Source organism: Hemicordylus capensis, chromosome 1, assembly GCF_027244095.1.
Source record: "Hemicordylus capensis ecotype Gifberg chromosome 1, rHemCap1.1.pri, whole genome shotgun sequence".
Classification (NCBI taxonomy): Eukaryota; Metazoa; Chordata; class Lepidosauria; order Squamata; family Cordylidae; genus Hemicordylus; species Hemicordylus capensis.
In genome coordinates, this window is record NC_069657.1 from 54,894,434 (window position 1) to 54,909,697 (window position 15,264).

Sequence of the window (15,264 nt, forward strand, 5' to 3'; positions counted from 1 at the left end):
CCTTCCTGAGAGTAGATTGTCTCGTTGAATCCACCACCGTAGTGACCTCAGGACACTGACAGGGATGAGTAACATCTTTTTCTGGTTGTCCACATTCGGACGGAATTTGCGGAGGTACCACAACTGAAGGTCGCGCATATTTAGACGGGTGTAAGCTACAGTAGAGTTGCAGGATGCCATTAGCCCCAGAAGCCTCTGGACGGCCTCCGCTGGTTGACGTGGCAACTTCTCGAACAGAAGCACTAAATCCCTTATCTGTTCGTACCGTGACTCCGGCAGAAAAGCCCGCTTCTTCGCCAAATCCAGTATCGAGCCTATAAAGTTCACTTGCCTTTGGGGGTCTAATTTGGATTTCTTCCAATTCACATTGATTCCCAACTGTTGAAGCAGTTGCAAGACCAATCGTGTCTGAAAAAGTAACCCTTCTCTGTCTGCACTCACCATAAGCCAGTCGTCGAGGTAAGGGTACAGCCTTAGGCCCTCTGTTCTTAAGAACGCTACGACTGTTGCCATCACCTTTGTGAACACACGCGGGGCTGTTGAGAGCCCGAATGGCAAAACTGTGTACTGGTACGCTGTATCGCCTACTGTGAAACGAAGGAACCTTCTGTGATTCTCGCGAATCCCTATGTGAAAATAGGCATCCTTCAAATCCAAGGTGATTGCCCATTCTTCTTTTAGTAAGAGATGCAGAATGCCCTGTAAAGTGACCATTCTGAACTTCCTCGTCTCTATATAACAGTTCAGCTCTCTTAAATCCATTATTGCCCTTATTCCCCCATCCTTCTTGGGGATCTGAAAATATCTGGAGTAAAACCCCCTCAGTCTGTCCATCCACGGCACACGCATTATTGCTCGTTTCTCCAGCAGTACCTGCACTTCGTCCTGAAGTGCCAGTGTTGACCTGGTGTATTTCACACCCTGGAAAGGTGGCAAATTCTTGAACTCTATTGCATAGCCATAAGTTATAATTTTCAGCACCCACTGATCTGATGTTATGTTGTGCCACGCATTGGCGTGGCGTGCCAATTTGATGGATACATTGGCTAACGCGAGGCTGTTCTCGGGAGCCTCGGGTACTCTGGCTAATGCGAGGCTGATGTTGGAGGCCTTTGGTATTGTAGTTGGTGTCGATGTGCGGTGTTGCAGTGGATGGACCTTCACTTCAAAGAGACTGCTTTGATTGGTCTTTAGCAGCCCTCTGGCCTTTAGGTTTCTGATAATAGGGCCTATTCCTTTGATAAGGCTTGTTTTGTCTCCTGTAGTCTCTTCGATCCTGTTTATTAGAATACCTATTTTGCTGTCTTCCGTAGGGGCGACTACGAGACTGCTGACTAGCTGAAGAAGTGGATGTCATGAACGTTTTTGCCGTGACCTTCATCTTTTTCCAGGATTCCATGGTGTCATCCGTAGAGTCTGCAAATAGCCCTTTCCCATCAAAGGGCAAATACTCAATTTTATCTTTCATTTCTGGCTGTAAGTTAGTAGACCTCAGCCACGCGTGACGCCGCAAAGTAATAGCTGTTGCCATTGCCCGCGATTCCGTCTCCGCTAAATGCTTGTACGTGCTCAGCAACTGCCTGGTCACCACCGTAGACTTTTCATAGGTCTGTGCTAGAGCCTTTTGTAAATCATCTGCCGACAACGTGGACGAGTCCTGGAAAAAAGTGTCCCACAGATGGTGGGCATATCGTGTCATACATGCAGCATAATTAGCGATTTTCACTGCTAAACTGGATGTAGAATAAACTCTACGTCCCAGGACATCAAGCTTTCTCCCCTCTTTATCAGCAGGGGTAGTATGGCGTTGTGCACCCTTTGACGATGCACACTCCACCACTAAAGAGTTCGGGTCTGGGTGCCTCACCAGGTAAGTGTTATCAACTTCTTGCACCCTATACAAACTCTCCAACTTTCTCGAAGTGGGCGTTGAAGTCCTCAAAACAGTCCATGCCGACTGTGCCGCCTTCGTAATTGCCGGAATCATTGGTAGCGACACAGGGTGAGTGACCTTAGCTTTTGCCATCATATTATACACAGGATCTTTCAGATCTAAGACTGGTAGCTGAATTTCCAGGCCCAAAGCTTCCGCCATCTCACGTAGTTGCGCATGGTACGCTTTCAGTTCCTCTGAGGGAGAGATCGAGGTACCCGGCGCAACCTCCTCTGGAGGGTCAGGCTCTCTGGGCTCGTGCATGGTGCTTGCCTCAGTGTCTGACAAATATGATGTGTCTGAGTCGCTGTTCCTACTGCTTCCAGTCTCATGTGATGAAACACACTGCGTAGCAGGGACAAGGTTAGAAGGTGCCCCTTGCAACGACACCTGGGGACGTATGGATTCTGAGCGGTGTGGCAAGGACGGGTTATTTTGCAGCAACCTGGCCTCCAATGGGCGCTGCCGCTGTGGCAGTGGATCTTCACGAAGCGACTGCTGCGCCTTCCAAATTTTGTATTCCGCATAATCTGGTGGAAAAAACACTTCGGGGTTGTGGCGGAAACCACAAGCATGTGTGATGCGGCCCACAGGAAGAGACGTGGCCGTTGATGCATCTGCCGTTCGTGCCCAAATAGGTATCGGCTTCGGCAGATTATGATGTTCCACCAAAGGAGTCATGAGCTGTCGAATGGGACTCGTGGCTGCTGAAATGAGTCGAGTAGTCTCTGGAGTATGCACGGAGGGTTGCCCTGGAGACGCAGACGGAGTCTTAGGCACTGCTGTCCCACTCAGCTGGTCGTAGGTAAACCCGTGAAAGGTCGACCCGGAAGGCGTGCCTTCACTAGAATCCAATAAGGCCAACAATGGAGTCCGAGTTTTCTGCACAACAGTTTGTTCCTGCATGACTCCCTCACCAAAGTCCATATAGTCCTCCGAATGATAAGTCACCCTGGGGGACGCCGGAGAGTGAATTGGGGTTCTTGCAGGAGTTAAGTCCGCCACCAGCCGGTGTCGGTCTCCAGTCTGGAAAACACTCGGTGTTGAAGCAGTACATTGTTCTGGAACCTGAACTCCCGCAATCTGTGTAGACGAGGCTTGGAACTCCGACACCTTCGGTATCGAGTCGAACCCCGTCGACGCCGACAGCAGCGGGTCTATCGATGTCGATGGCGAAGTCGACGCCGGTAATGCCCGATCTCTAGATTCTCTTCGATGTCGAGCTTTCGATGCCGACGCGTGCTCGTGCCTCGACGTCGATCTCGACGCCGACCTCGAAGTCGATGGCGAACCTTCCGATAACGGGGAACTTTGTTGCACCCATGGAGACGGAGTCACCTTTAAAGTAGTATCCCAATCTTCCGCCTCGGTCTGTAAACCCGTCGGCGAAGGAGTCCTACTACGGACTCGTGTCTTTTTGGATCTCTTCCTCGGTGGCGAGGAAGCGCCCTCTTCGTCTGTGGAGGAATATCGCGCCTTTTTGTGTTTGCGCCTCTTCTTCTCCACACTCCCGGGCCTTTTAAACTCCTCTTCCATAGTGGCTTTAGACTGCGATGAGGCAGAGTCCACAACAGGAGGAATCGAAGTCGACGGTATCGTAACGCTCGTTACTGACATCGATGTCGAGGGCCCCGAGCCCGGCCTCGGCGTCGGGGGTCTAAGTGCGTCCTCGTACAGTGCCGCCCGCAAACGCAATGCCCGATTTTTCAAAGTTTGTTTAGAGAAAGAGCAACAAATCTTGCAGTTCATCGGGTTATGTTGCTCACCAAGACAAAGCAGGCAGGCATCATGTGTATCCGTTGATGGTAATTTTGCTCTGCAGTTAGTGCAGCGCTTGAAAGTTGTTTTAACCGCCGCTTTCGACGCCATAGCACTCAGCGTCTCACGGCCAATAATAATGTTCCAATTTACGAAATTCTTAAGGGATATCCAAAAAACGTAGTCCAAAACAGTCCAAAGGTCAAAGCCAAACGTAGTTCCGAATCCGTTCCAGTCGTTGTACCGTGAAAAACTATTAATATACCGAGGAGCAATCGATCTGAGGTTTAGACGCAATGGCGGTCTAAAAGAAACTGAGGAAGACACGCCCCAACCGCCTATTAAAGTATGGACACGATCACGTGCAGGGCGGTTGGAGGCGTCGCGAGGAGCTAGTCAGTCGGTCCGCGAGGTCCCTGCGCAGGCGCAGAACCCATTCTTTATGAATGCAACGGATCACGATCCAGATCTCTAAGTTACGCTATGACCAACTTTACTAGATGGCATGCATAAGATGTGGATACAAGTTCAGAGAAATCGGTAAATCTATTCTTTCATGGGAATGGACAGTATTTAACATAGAATCAATCTATTACAATTGAAGCATTGAGGTGTAAAATGCAGTATTATAATTACATCAGTTGGCAAAAGCAAATATATCAAGATGGAAACAGCCTTGAAATTAGTCTGAACAATTTGTTGATCACAGCCTCATTCTGTGCATGTTTACTAAAAAGTAAATACCACTCAGTTGAATGAGACTTACTCCTAAGTTCAAGAGTAATTCAAATCAAACTTCTCTGTGCTCTTTTGGGCAGCCTAATTATACTCTTAAGAGCATAATTCCAATCAAATCAATGAATTGATCAACAGATAGTGTAAACTTCTTTCCACCAGTATAATTTGAGATATGGCTCTACCAGTTCTACTTCACTGGTGCATCTGCATCACCGGTGCAACTTTGGCTACTGGAGCCACGAACAAGGCAGAGATATAAGTGGAATGGGGAGAAGTCACTTTACACCAAACACTAGATACACTCCTGACGTGCTGCCATGTCAGGCCAGCTCCTGAGGTGGCCTGAGTCAAAAGGCAGTCTCTGAAATCAACAAAAAACAAACAAGTTGTTCTGGTAATAACTAATCTGCCTTCTTTCCTTTCACTATAATCTTAATTGAGAATTACCATCCTCACAAGTTAGCCCACTTCAGCCTTAAACATTCACATGTCTGCAATCTTGAATTGGGGTGGATGACATCGTTATGAACTATGCCCTTGAGCTCAAGGTCCATGCAGCAAGCGGGGGGGGGGGGGTAGGGCAAAGCACTCACCAGCTGGAAGCATGAGGGACGGCCCTCTCCTCTCCAGGCAGCGTTTCACTGAAACATTGGCTGGGCTGGGGGGAAAACCCAGCCAGCATTTCAATGAATCGCTGACAGGGGAGGGATGGGAGAGGGTCCGAATGGACCCTGCCCCGGCATTTGGTGATGCCCCATGTCTGACATCAGATGCAAGGAGGCGAGGCCAACGCCGAGTGCACGGCCTGTCAGCCCTAGCAGAGATTCCCTTCCCCGATCAGCCATTTGTGGGATCGCCAACAGGGAGCTCATTTCCCTGCCTTCTCAGCGAAAGGAGTGCCTAGTTAATGATTCCACGAACCACTGACTGGGGAAGGGAAGCTCTGCCACAGCTGATGGGCCTCGTTCTTGGCATTGGCCACACCCCATTGCGTCTGACATCAGGCATATGGGGTGTGGCTTTGCACGCACGATGCTAAAACCTAGGGGGTGGGGGAGCCACTGGAGGATTTTTTCTTCCAGCCGTGGACAAGCTCCCTAAACCCCTGCTTGAGCCTTCCCTATATGTTCTTACATCTGTAGCAAATTTGGTTCAAATCAGTTAGGCGATTCATAAGTTAGCTCACTTGCGCCTCAAATGTCCATGCGTCTGCCATCTTGAGTTGTGGTGGAGGACATCATCACAAACTACGCCACTGAGATGCCCCTATGTTTCCCTATTGCTGTAGCAAATTCTGTCCAAATCGTTTAGGCAATTCAGAAGTTGGCCCTCTTGTGCCCTGCATGTTTTAATATGGTGTTGTAAGCCACCCAGATAACAATTTGTTATGCGGCGGCTAACAAATAAAGTTTATTATTATTATTGTGTCTCCAATGTTCACACATCCACCATCTTGAACTGGGGTGGATGACATCATTACAAACTTTCCCCTATGTGTTCCTACTACTGTACCCAATTTGGTTCATATTGGTCTAGGCACTGCGAGGTTGATGGGGGAAATGTGGGCACATGGATACACATGCAGAATGCTGTGTGATCTCATAAGCTTACTTTCCTTAAGGAAAGTAGGCTAACAAAAAATTCTGAATACCCCAGCCGAGTATAGCATTCAGAATAACTCTGCACCCAGTCACAGCACACTTACCTCAATATTTAAACCCCAATACAGAAACCATAACTAAAATGATTAGGTGTGCAGCATGCGTCTCCCTCTTTTCCATATTAGAGCACAAAAAGGTGAATCCTGCTCATGGAGAAAGGGGACTTTGCACAAACAACCTGCTGACTTTAGGACATAAACAAGAAGATGACTTTGCTAGTATTGGACTTGTCAGAATTCTTCTTACAGGTACTTTGTCTCTGGAGAACTCCACAACAGACACCCAACTGGAACTTCCACTCCACCACCTAACAGGGGATTAAAAAACAATGCACACCAGAGAGGTAAGCAAAGTGGGGAGGTGGAAATACTATGCTTCAAAGCAGTGTTCCTTGTAACTGGGATTCCTAGATGTTGACTTCAGCTTCCATAATCCTGAGCTGCAATGACCTTTGGCTAGGGATAATGTTAGCTGTAATCAACAAGCTTCTGAGAATCCCTGTTACAGGGATGCTGCCTCAAAGTATGAATGCAACAAATGTCTCATATTCTGCCCCACTTTACAGTTGCCAGTTATGCCTTGGCTAAACTCTGTTGGTTAACCAGTCCTTCCTTTTTCACTCAACAGCTAACAGTGACTCATATAAATAGCAACACCACAGAAAAAGCAAGTTTGCATAAGCAGCACTCCTGTAGCCCACTGAGCCTGCCAAAACGGTGCTTTCGAGGGTTCCGTTAAGGAACTCTTGGCAATAATATAGGCTACATCACAGGAGACAGCAGGGGGATTTGGGATGGGGGAAGAGCCCAAGAACTGAGTAGAGCTCCACTAGCTGGAGGTGTCCTCTGCCCAAATTCCAAGTTCTTCCCCCTCCCCCTGCAACCCACCTCTTTGTCAAGGGTTCTTTGATTTTCTTCAATGCCTTATCCACATGCTCAGAAGGCTGCAGCAGTGCCAAGAATTGCTTGTGCTCACTCTTATGTGGGCATCACTGTGCATGTGTGCCAGTGACTCCCACACAAACACATGGTAAGTATGCTCTGTTGGTGAGTAGGACAGAAGTATGATAGAAATTAAGAAACCGGTGCAACTGAGCAGGCTAGAGGACTCTTGCAATAAACATTAAAAAAAATGAAGAGTTTGCTTAGATGTTTCCAGGTACCAAGGGAAAATTTAGATAAAATTCCAAGACTGTTAATTCTAGGTCAACTACTAGCACTAATGAAATATAATTTAGAGTGTGCAAAGTTACAACAGCAAAATCAAGAACCGCTACTTGTGTAATACTCTTTAAATAACACATATAGACTCCTCAAAGCACAAATTAACTTGAAAATCCCCATTACTGGATTTATCTCAATATTTATATATTATAGATGATTATCTTACTATAATCAGCAACAGAAACTATGCAAGAAAAATTATATGCTCACTTACCTCAAAAGCAGATCATTTCAGCTTGCTCACTTGTGCTACCAAATCATGTGAATAGAGTAACAGTTAAAAGCAGGAATACATAATTCAGGAGGAAGTAAAGTTCCCACCTTACCTCAATGATCTCCAGGTAGCTGCTTGAGCACCTGCTTGCTTTACTTTCCAGTGAAAAGAGCCAGCAACACTCTCCATGAATCACAATAATTATTTGTGACTTACTTCCCTACTGCCTGGCACCTCTTAGTGCTCGGCTCCCCTACTCTCTTGCAAATATGAAGGCACTGAAAATTGGGGTTGCTCATTTACCTTAAGAACTAACTATTAGAATCCACCATATTGAAAACAAGTAGATGTACTCACAGAAAGAGCAATCAGGCAAACTATTTTGTTTTTGTTTTTCATACTTCTATCCTGAACAGACTTATTAGAAAATAAGTCCGACTAAAGGATTTTACTTCCAAGTAAATGTGGTGAAGATTACACTGCCAGTAACTCTCAGCAATTGGATTTGCTTTCTGTTTCTAATTTTTATTGTAACACAAGTTGTTATTATTTGTTATCTGCTGCTTTAGAGGTCCAGATTTGGTTGAAAAGTAGGACACAGGCTTTAAACTATTTTAACTTAATCAGGATTTATTAAAAACACATATTTGACAAGATACAATAGTCTCCAATGTAAAGACTTGAATAGCTGAAGTCAGGATCAACCACTTAAGATCACTCCACAAATGACATTTTCTTGTTTATTCCATTTATATCAGACCCTTCTTCCATCATGGAACTCAGGACAGCATATAAAGATTTCCCAAGCAGCCCCACCTCCCACACATACCAACCAGCCTTAAACCTGCCTAACTTCAGCAAGGGGGCTGTGCTATCATTTACTCACAGAAAGATGTATTTATTAACTTATATTCTGTTTTGGAAATACCTTCACATTTATGCCAAGCTGTGGGAAGTATAAATAAATAAATAAATAAAACCAGTTGCTCAGCTTATAAATCAGTAGAAGTGATGGAGAATGCTTCTTTAAGCAGGCACATTATATATAGGAGACATTACACACACATCTGGAGGTAGGAAAAAAGGCTTCCACATTACTCTAGGACAGGGCTATACAACTCTGGCCCTTCTGCAGATGTAGGACTACAACTCCCATAATCCCTATTGGCCACTCTGGGGATTATGGGAGCAGCAGTCCAAAAACAGCTGGAGGAGCAGAGTTGGGCAGCCCTGCTCTAGGACCTCAAAAGGCTTAAGCAACAACCCCCGCCAAAAAAACCCACCAAAAACTAACCCTCTCCCTGCCCCGGTTCATCCAGTGCAGTCTACAGTATCATCTGCACCTGAAGAATTCCGTCTCGGTCAAGGAGGCACACATCAAGCTGTTAGCAGCCCTAGAGTTTAGGGAGACAACTAGGCACACCCCGTGCGAGAATGAGAAAGAGATGCAATCCAGTTGTCGAGACGGGGACTAAGGAACAGCTGTCATCCACCATGGCGTGACTCACCGAGAACCGAAGACTTTTATCCGAAACGGCGGGCCAGCCTGGCCTGGGCCCGCCGTGTGGGCCCGCAACAGGTAGTTCGGCACAGTCTTCACAAAACCGTTGACGCAGGCCAGGCACCAGCTGTCACCACCGTCCCCACCAGCCCCCCTCAGTAGCCAAATAACTAGAAGGAATGTCACGTCACCACTACACGAAGCTACCGAGCTACCATTCTCAACCCCCAACCCCAGCTACCCAACTTCCGCTTCCGGGACACTTCTAGGAACCCGCCTTCTCCAGCACTTTCGGAGAGCTGTGAAATGCAGATATAAAATGCAAGAGTTGCACACAGTTATCACTTCAGGTTCCCAGAAGCATCTCCCACGTGCAGAACAGCAGAGTCAAAAGCAGGCATGCTATTCGAAAGTTACGAAGAAGGGTTTTATCAGCTCAGCAATTTTCAATCCAATATTAGGCAATATCTTAATCTATTTAAATCCCATGATTTATCAGAGAGATAGAAAAAGGAAGATTAAAACGCAGCAATTATTGAAAAGAAAAACCAGAAAGAAAAGGGCTAAAAAATAGTATTGCAAAAGGTGCTTTCGAACTCAGTCAACTTTAAAGATGAGACATGGGGTCTAATTAGAATTTCCGTGTTTCAAGACCATCTTGCTCTGAATCAATTGCAGAGACATCCAATAAAAGAGGGTTATCGCTTTCATGTCCTGCTTTGTGGCTTCCCGAAGCAGTTGACTGCTCTGTGTTGGAAATAGGATGCCGGACTTGATGGATTTGGTCTGAACCAAGTCTTAGGCTGCAGTCTTAATGTACGCTTATTTGTGAATAAACTCCATTGAACGCAGTGGAATTTATTTCTGAGTTAATATTCATAGGATTGCGCTGCGCGAGACTAAGGTACATGTTTGATACCGCCACTGAAGCGATCATCAATCACTTCATACAAAAGTGTAAGGCTCCACTGCGAATTTATCGGAATATGCTTCAGCATTTGAGCTACCGTGTTGGGCTGGGGATATCTCCCTGAGTGTTGAAAACGTAAATTAAACTCTACGTATTTTCATTACTGTATTAGCTGTAATTGCCGATCTTTTGCTTCCCACAATTTTTCAAGGCATAAATGCTCTTTAACACAAAAATATATATATACACTATAAACATATTATTTATTATATAAAATATATCTAAAGCTGCCGGCTTTACTTAAGGATTTTTTTAAAAATTACTGCTAATATCTTACTTATTTTGAGGCTCTTGCCCCGTGCACAGAAGACTCTACGGGCTGTATGTTAGAGTAAACGGTCGTAGTAGAGAACCGTTATGACTTTAGCCCTTTTAACCTTACCACTCCACACCCCCGCCAAAAAAAAACCCGCTTTCGCCGCCGCAAACACGCAACGTAAGATTGGGCACTATTTCTGAAGGCTGCCTTTCACTCTGCAACGAAATACTCTAGGTGCGCAACTTCCCGCATAGTATGAGAAGGAAACGTCGTTATATATGAGCCTGCGCATGCGTCCAAAATCGTCCTATAATGTATTATGACGTATTTGTTGACGTAACCCTACTTCGTCTTCTTATCGGTGTTGGAAGGAGGGGCCATGAAACCGGCGCATGCGTGTTGTACTCAATCCGGTTAGCATGGATTTTTGCTCGGCTCGTCTGGCTATTTTGAGTGTGCTGAAAGGTGTGCGGGCGGGGGATCTACCGCGCCTCTTGCATTGGATGAAAACGACCAGTAAGCAATGTTTCTCCTCTCTCTCATTGTTTCCATGTTTTCCCGTCTTAAGTTATCGGCGTGTTATGTGGGTTTGGAAGACTCGTGGGAGGGTGACAAGGACTGAAAGATCTTGCATTTGAACCTTTCATCTAAGCTGGTGAAATAAGATGTTCCCCATGAAAACTCACGTCAGACACCATATAAGGCTCATAGGGTGCTGTAACACAGTTCTTTGGAGATGTTGGTATTGTAGTCCGACTAGATTGTCAGTGACGATTGGCAATCGTGGCTAGAGAGAGCCTTCGTGTTGAAAGAAGCAGTGTACTTCTGTTGTTGGTTGATTACGAAAAAAGGAGGACTGCTGTTTTCATGCCCTGCTTTTGAACTCCATTGACAGAGAATGCATGATTAGAGGTCTGGTCCAGCTCTCCAGCACGACTCTTTATGTATTCTCTTTAGGAGCTACACTTCTGTGAGCATAGGTTAGAAATCTGTAACAGAATTTCCCGTGTTTGTTTAATGTCTGAGACCATATCCTCCTGCAGCTCGGTATTACCTACTGGACTAAGCCATGCATCTCTGGACACCAGCCTGCAATAGCAGCATCCAAGTCCAAGTAGTTGTAAGCAATTTTGCCTTAAAAATGCTTAGCAGACAAATTGCAGTGGGCCACTGAAGACTGATTAGAACCATCTGGAAGGCTAAGTTGAAGAAGGCCACTAACCAGTTAGTTATGCTAAAATACAATGGTGATACACCACCACAGACCAGCCTCTAAAATGATATTTTGTTCATGCTTCATCTTATCAGTGGAAGACTGAGATTAATAAGATGAAGCATGAGCAAAATATCATTTTAGAGGCTGGTCTGTGGTGGTGTATCACCATTGCATTTAAGCAATGCCATTCAGCATAACTAACTGGTTAGTGGCCTTCTTTAACATTGCTTTCAGGTTGGTTCTAATCAGTCTTCAGTGGCCTACTTCATTTTGCCTGCTAAGCAAATTGTCTGCTAAGTGGAACTGTGTTCTAACCATGATAGCAACAGGTTCATTGCACCAACTCACCCGAATACCAAGGCTAAGCAGGTCCTGTTCAGTGGTAGTATATATGGCCCAAGTCCTTTTTGCATCCCACAGAATAACTAGGGCTTTAACAGGCACACTAGATATCCCAACAGGAAATTACCCAGGAGCTATCGGGGAAACCATCCAGATCTGCTAGCCTCCAGGGCTAGACCATTCTGCTTGGTCTACTATGCAGCGGAAGGAAGAAGCTATTAGTTTAAACTTGACCAGGAATTGATATGACCATGCCAAATAGACATTTCCCCCATCCTAGGTCACCATTATATTGCCCAGACAAAGATCTAGAATGTGATCTGATATCCTGGAACAGCCACATGGTTGTCATGGTGGCCATTAAATCCTTAGTGGCCCCAGGAAACCAGTCTCTGTGTGAATGTTGAGACCACAAGGCTGCGGTTTCCCCCACCCATAATCTGAGATAATACCTGTCAACTCAGGCAGATACACTGTTGAACAGCAGGGTGGAGAGAATGTGAATAAATTATTTAATCTGTCCCGATTGCCCAACTCCAGGTACAGCATTCAAAAGTGTGAGTCAGCCAGACAGCAACCCTGGAGAGGGAGACATGAGACCATTATACAACAGAGTGCCCCCACAACTGTGAAACTTCCTCAGGGTCACTGTTTGGGGCTAAACAGGGCACTCATTTACTCTTGTTACCACTGATGCCAAATATCTCCTAATGCTCCACACACCACTATCTGAAACTTGGATTGGCTATGTATGTATAGCAGAACTCAGCCAAAATGAGAAGTAGGGGTGTACAGAACTTGGTTTGATTCAAAATGGCCCATCAAACTAGATGGGCGCCCCAAAAGACAGGTTGGTCCGAGTTCAAACCGAACTGGGCCCAGTTCAGATCAAACCACTTTTCCCCAGTTTGATCTGCTCGATTGTCCTGCTTGTAAAGGGCTAGGAACATAGGAAGCTGCCATATACTGAGTCAGACTATTGGTTTGTCTGGCTCAATATTGTCTTCACAGACTGGCAGAGGCTTCTCCAAGGTTGCAAGCAAGAATCTCTCTCAGCCCTATCTTGGAGAAGCCAGGGAGTGAACTTGGAATCTAGATGCTCTTCTGAGAGCAGCTCCATCATCCTCTAAGGTGAACATCTCACAGTGCTCACACTTCTAATCTCCCATTCATATGCAACCAGGGTGGACCCTGCTTAGCTAAGGGGACAAGTCATGCTTGCTACCACAAGACCAGATTCCCCTTTACAAGCAAAGGGGAATTGCCTATCTAAAAAGGGGTTTGGGAGGCGGGCGAGAGGGCACCTTGCTTGTTCTCCTGGCAGTGGCCCCTCTTGGACCTACTGGTTCTGGGTAGCCTGGTTCTGGCTTCTGTGTATGCACAGAGGCTATTTGCATGACCTCTGCACATGCACACAGGCCATTTACATTAGCATGTGGGGGTGATGTAAATGCAAATGGCCTCTGTGCATGCATGGAGGCTGGAACTGGGCCTCCCTCTGGTGGGGCCTGAGAGGGGCTTCTGCCACAGCTACCGCTGCGAGAGCCAATAAGGTTACCTCTCACCCACCCCGCAAACCCATTTTTAGATAGGCAATTTTGCTTGTAAAGGGGAATCCTTACTAGGTTCCCCTTTACAAGCAGGGCAATTGAACCAAACCACTGCCGGTTCTAATGAATTGGCTTGCGTACCGGGCGGCTCAGTTCGAGTTCAAACCCGAACCGCCTGTGCCAGTTCTGTGCATACCCCTAATGAGAACTGGACAATACCACTTAAGACTGTAGATCGGGGAGCATCCAAAGTGGTTTCCTCTATATTGACAGCTTTCTGAAAGCAAACAGCTGGGAGGGGACTGGGATAGAGCCTTTCAACCCTAATGTGCTTGTTTTCTCCATGCAAGGTGTTTGTCCATATGTGAGGACACTCAGAAATGGTAAATGTTGACTTGTAATATGAAGTGGTACAGTCCAGTGTTTTACTTTGAGTTGCTGTTGACATGGGTTTGTAAGCCTATTTTAAAGAAATGAATCTCTGCCCTATCTGTGATATTATCTAGATAAACACTACGGTTCTTTAAACCCCAATGCCCATTGCAGATTAGAATACAAGGAGAAAGCTTCCGTTCTGCACCATTATTTTACTCATGTGTCCCTTGAGAGCATGATGGTTTGACAGATATGGGCCATTGCATGGGCTCCTAGTGTCAGTCACACTTAAATAGCACACTATCTTTGTAGTTGCTTGGAAACTGGGTATGTCACTCCCCGCTCCGCCATTTCCATATGCTTTTGATGTGATTAAGTATGACTCTCTAATAGCGTAACATCAGGATGCTGTGATCTATTAACAGATATTCAGATCAGCAGCTCTTCTTCGTGGCTTAGTACAGACTGGTGTGTGTGTGTGTGTTTAAAAAAAGGGAAATGTATCCAAGCAAAGAAACTGTATTCATGCTTGTGTGCATAAATATTGACAAATCCTAAGTATTTAGCACATTCAGATATACGTTGAGCCATTATTTATCTTGTCACTAGACCTGTTTGACCTTACGCTTGATCAATACATGTAGCAGAATTCAGTTGCAATGAAAATTGTACTATACCCCTTAGGGCAGCAGATTACTGAAATTGTCATTTCTCCCATCACAGATGATGTTGGTACGTAAGGGGCATAATAGCCCATATCCAGACCGACTCTGGCAGAAAGTTTTCTATCATGTGGGGGAGTCATATGATTTCCCCTTTCCCCTGTAGCTTCCTACGGGTCCCAAAAATATGTCCCTGAGGGACCTTGTTGGGGCATACATTTGGAAGGCAGAGGAGGCTGCATGGGGAAAGCACGGGGGTGGTGGTGTTGTTGCCCTTCCCCCATACATGACAGAAGATGCTCTTCTCCCAGTATGTCATCAGTATGGATATTGGCCAATGTCTTCACCTTGCAGCTGGAAGCAAGGACTACATATACAACATTGAAAGACCATCCATATTAAACGGGTGGCAGCGGGTAATGACTTGCCTAGCAAGCATGAGGTTGCCAGTTCGAATCCCTGCTGGTACCTATTTTGGGCAGCAGCTATATAGGAAGATGCTGAAAGGCATCATCTCATACTGTGCGAGAGATGGCAGTGGTAAACCCCAAAGACAACCACAGGGCTCTTTGGTCACCAGGAATCGACACCGACTCAATGGCACACTTTACCTTTATGCAGACTAGCCTTCTGTCAGCAGAAGCCCCTTCCAATTGCATAAGGAGTGGACCCCACTACAAAAGATGTGGATGCCACTAAGCAACTATTAGTGGATTAAATTGTCTAAGGTTTGCAAACTGTAACCTTAAAAACTCACTTGTACCGATTCCACTCCCCCCCCCGCCCACTCGATATACCTTTCTTGGACTGTATACATTGGAAGTTGCCATATACTGAGTCAGACCATTGGTCCGTTTAGCTC

The 15,264-nt window shown here is 45.9% G+C and overlaps 2 protein-coding genes across 6 annotated transcripts in view; one reads left to right on the forward strand and one right to left on the reverse strand.

The window, feature by feature from the left end:
• Window positions 1-10,544, reverse strand: part of SRP54 (signal recognition particle 54) — a 75,590-nt gene extending 65,046 nt beyond the window's left edge. Inside the window, exon 1 of one of the 5 annotated variants that reach the window (XM_053254767.1) lies at window positions 9,036-9,375. The gene's annotated coding sequence lies outside the window, so the exon portion shown is untranslated. Of the gene's footprint in view, window positions 1-6,336; window positions 6,359-9,035; window positions 9,376-10,275 lie in introns of those variants that run through there. The other 4 variants (XM_053254738.1, XM_053254747.1, XM_053254730.1 and 1 more) reach the window with 4 other exon arrangements.
• A 72-nt stretch (window positions 10,545-10,616) lies between these two features.
• Window positions 10,617-15,264, forward strand: part of LOC128326901 (uncharacterized) — a 38,274-nt gene continuing 33,626 nt past the window's right edge. Inside the window, exon 1 of the mRNA XM_053254780.1 lies at window positions 10,617-10,773. Coding sequence (XP_053110755.1) covers window positions 10,650-10,773 — 124 coding nt within the window. The 5' untranslated portion in view covers window positions 10,617-10,649. The remainder of the gene's footprint in view (window positions 10,774-15,264) is intronic.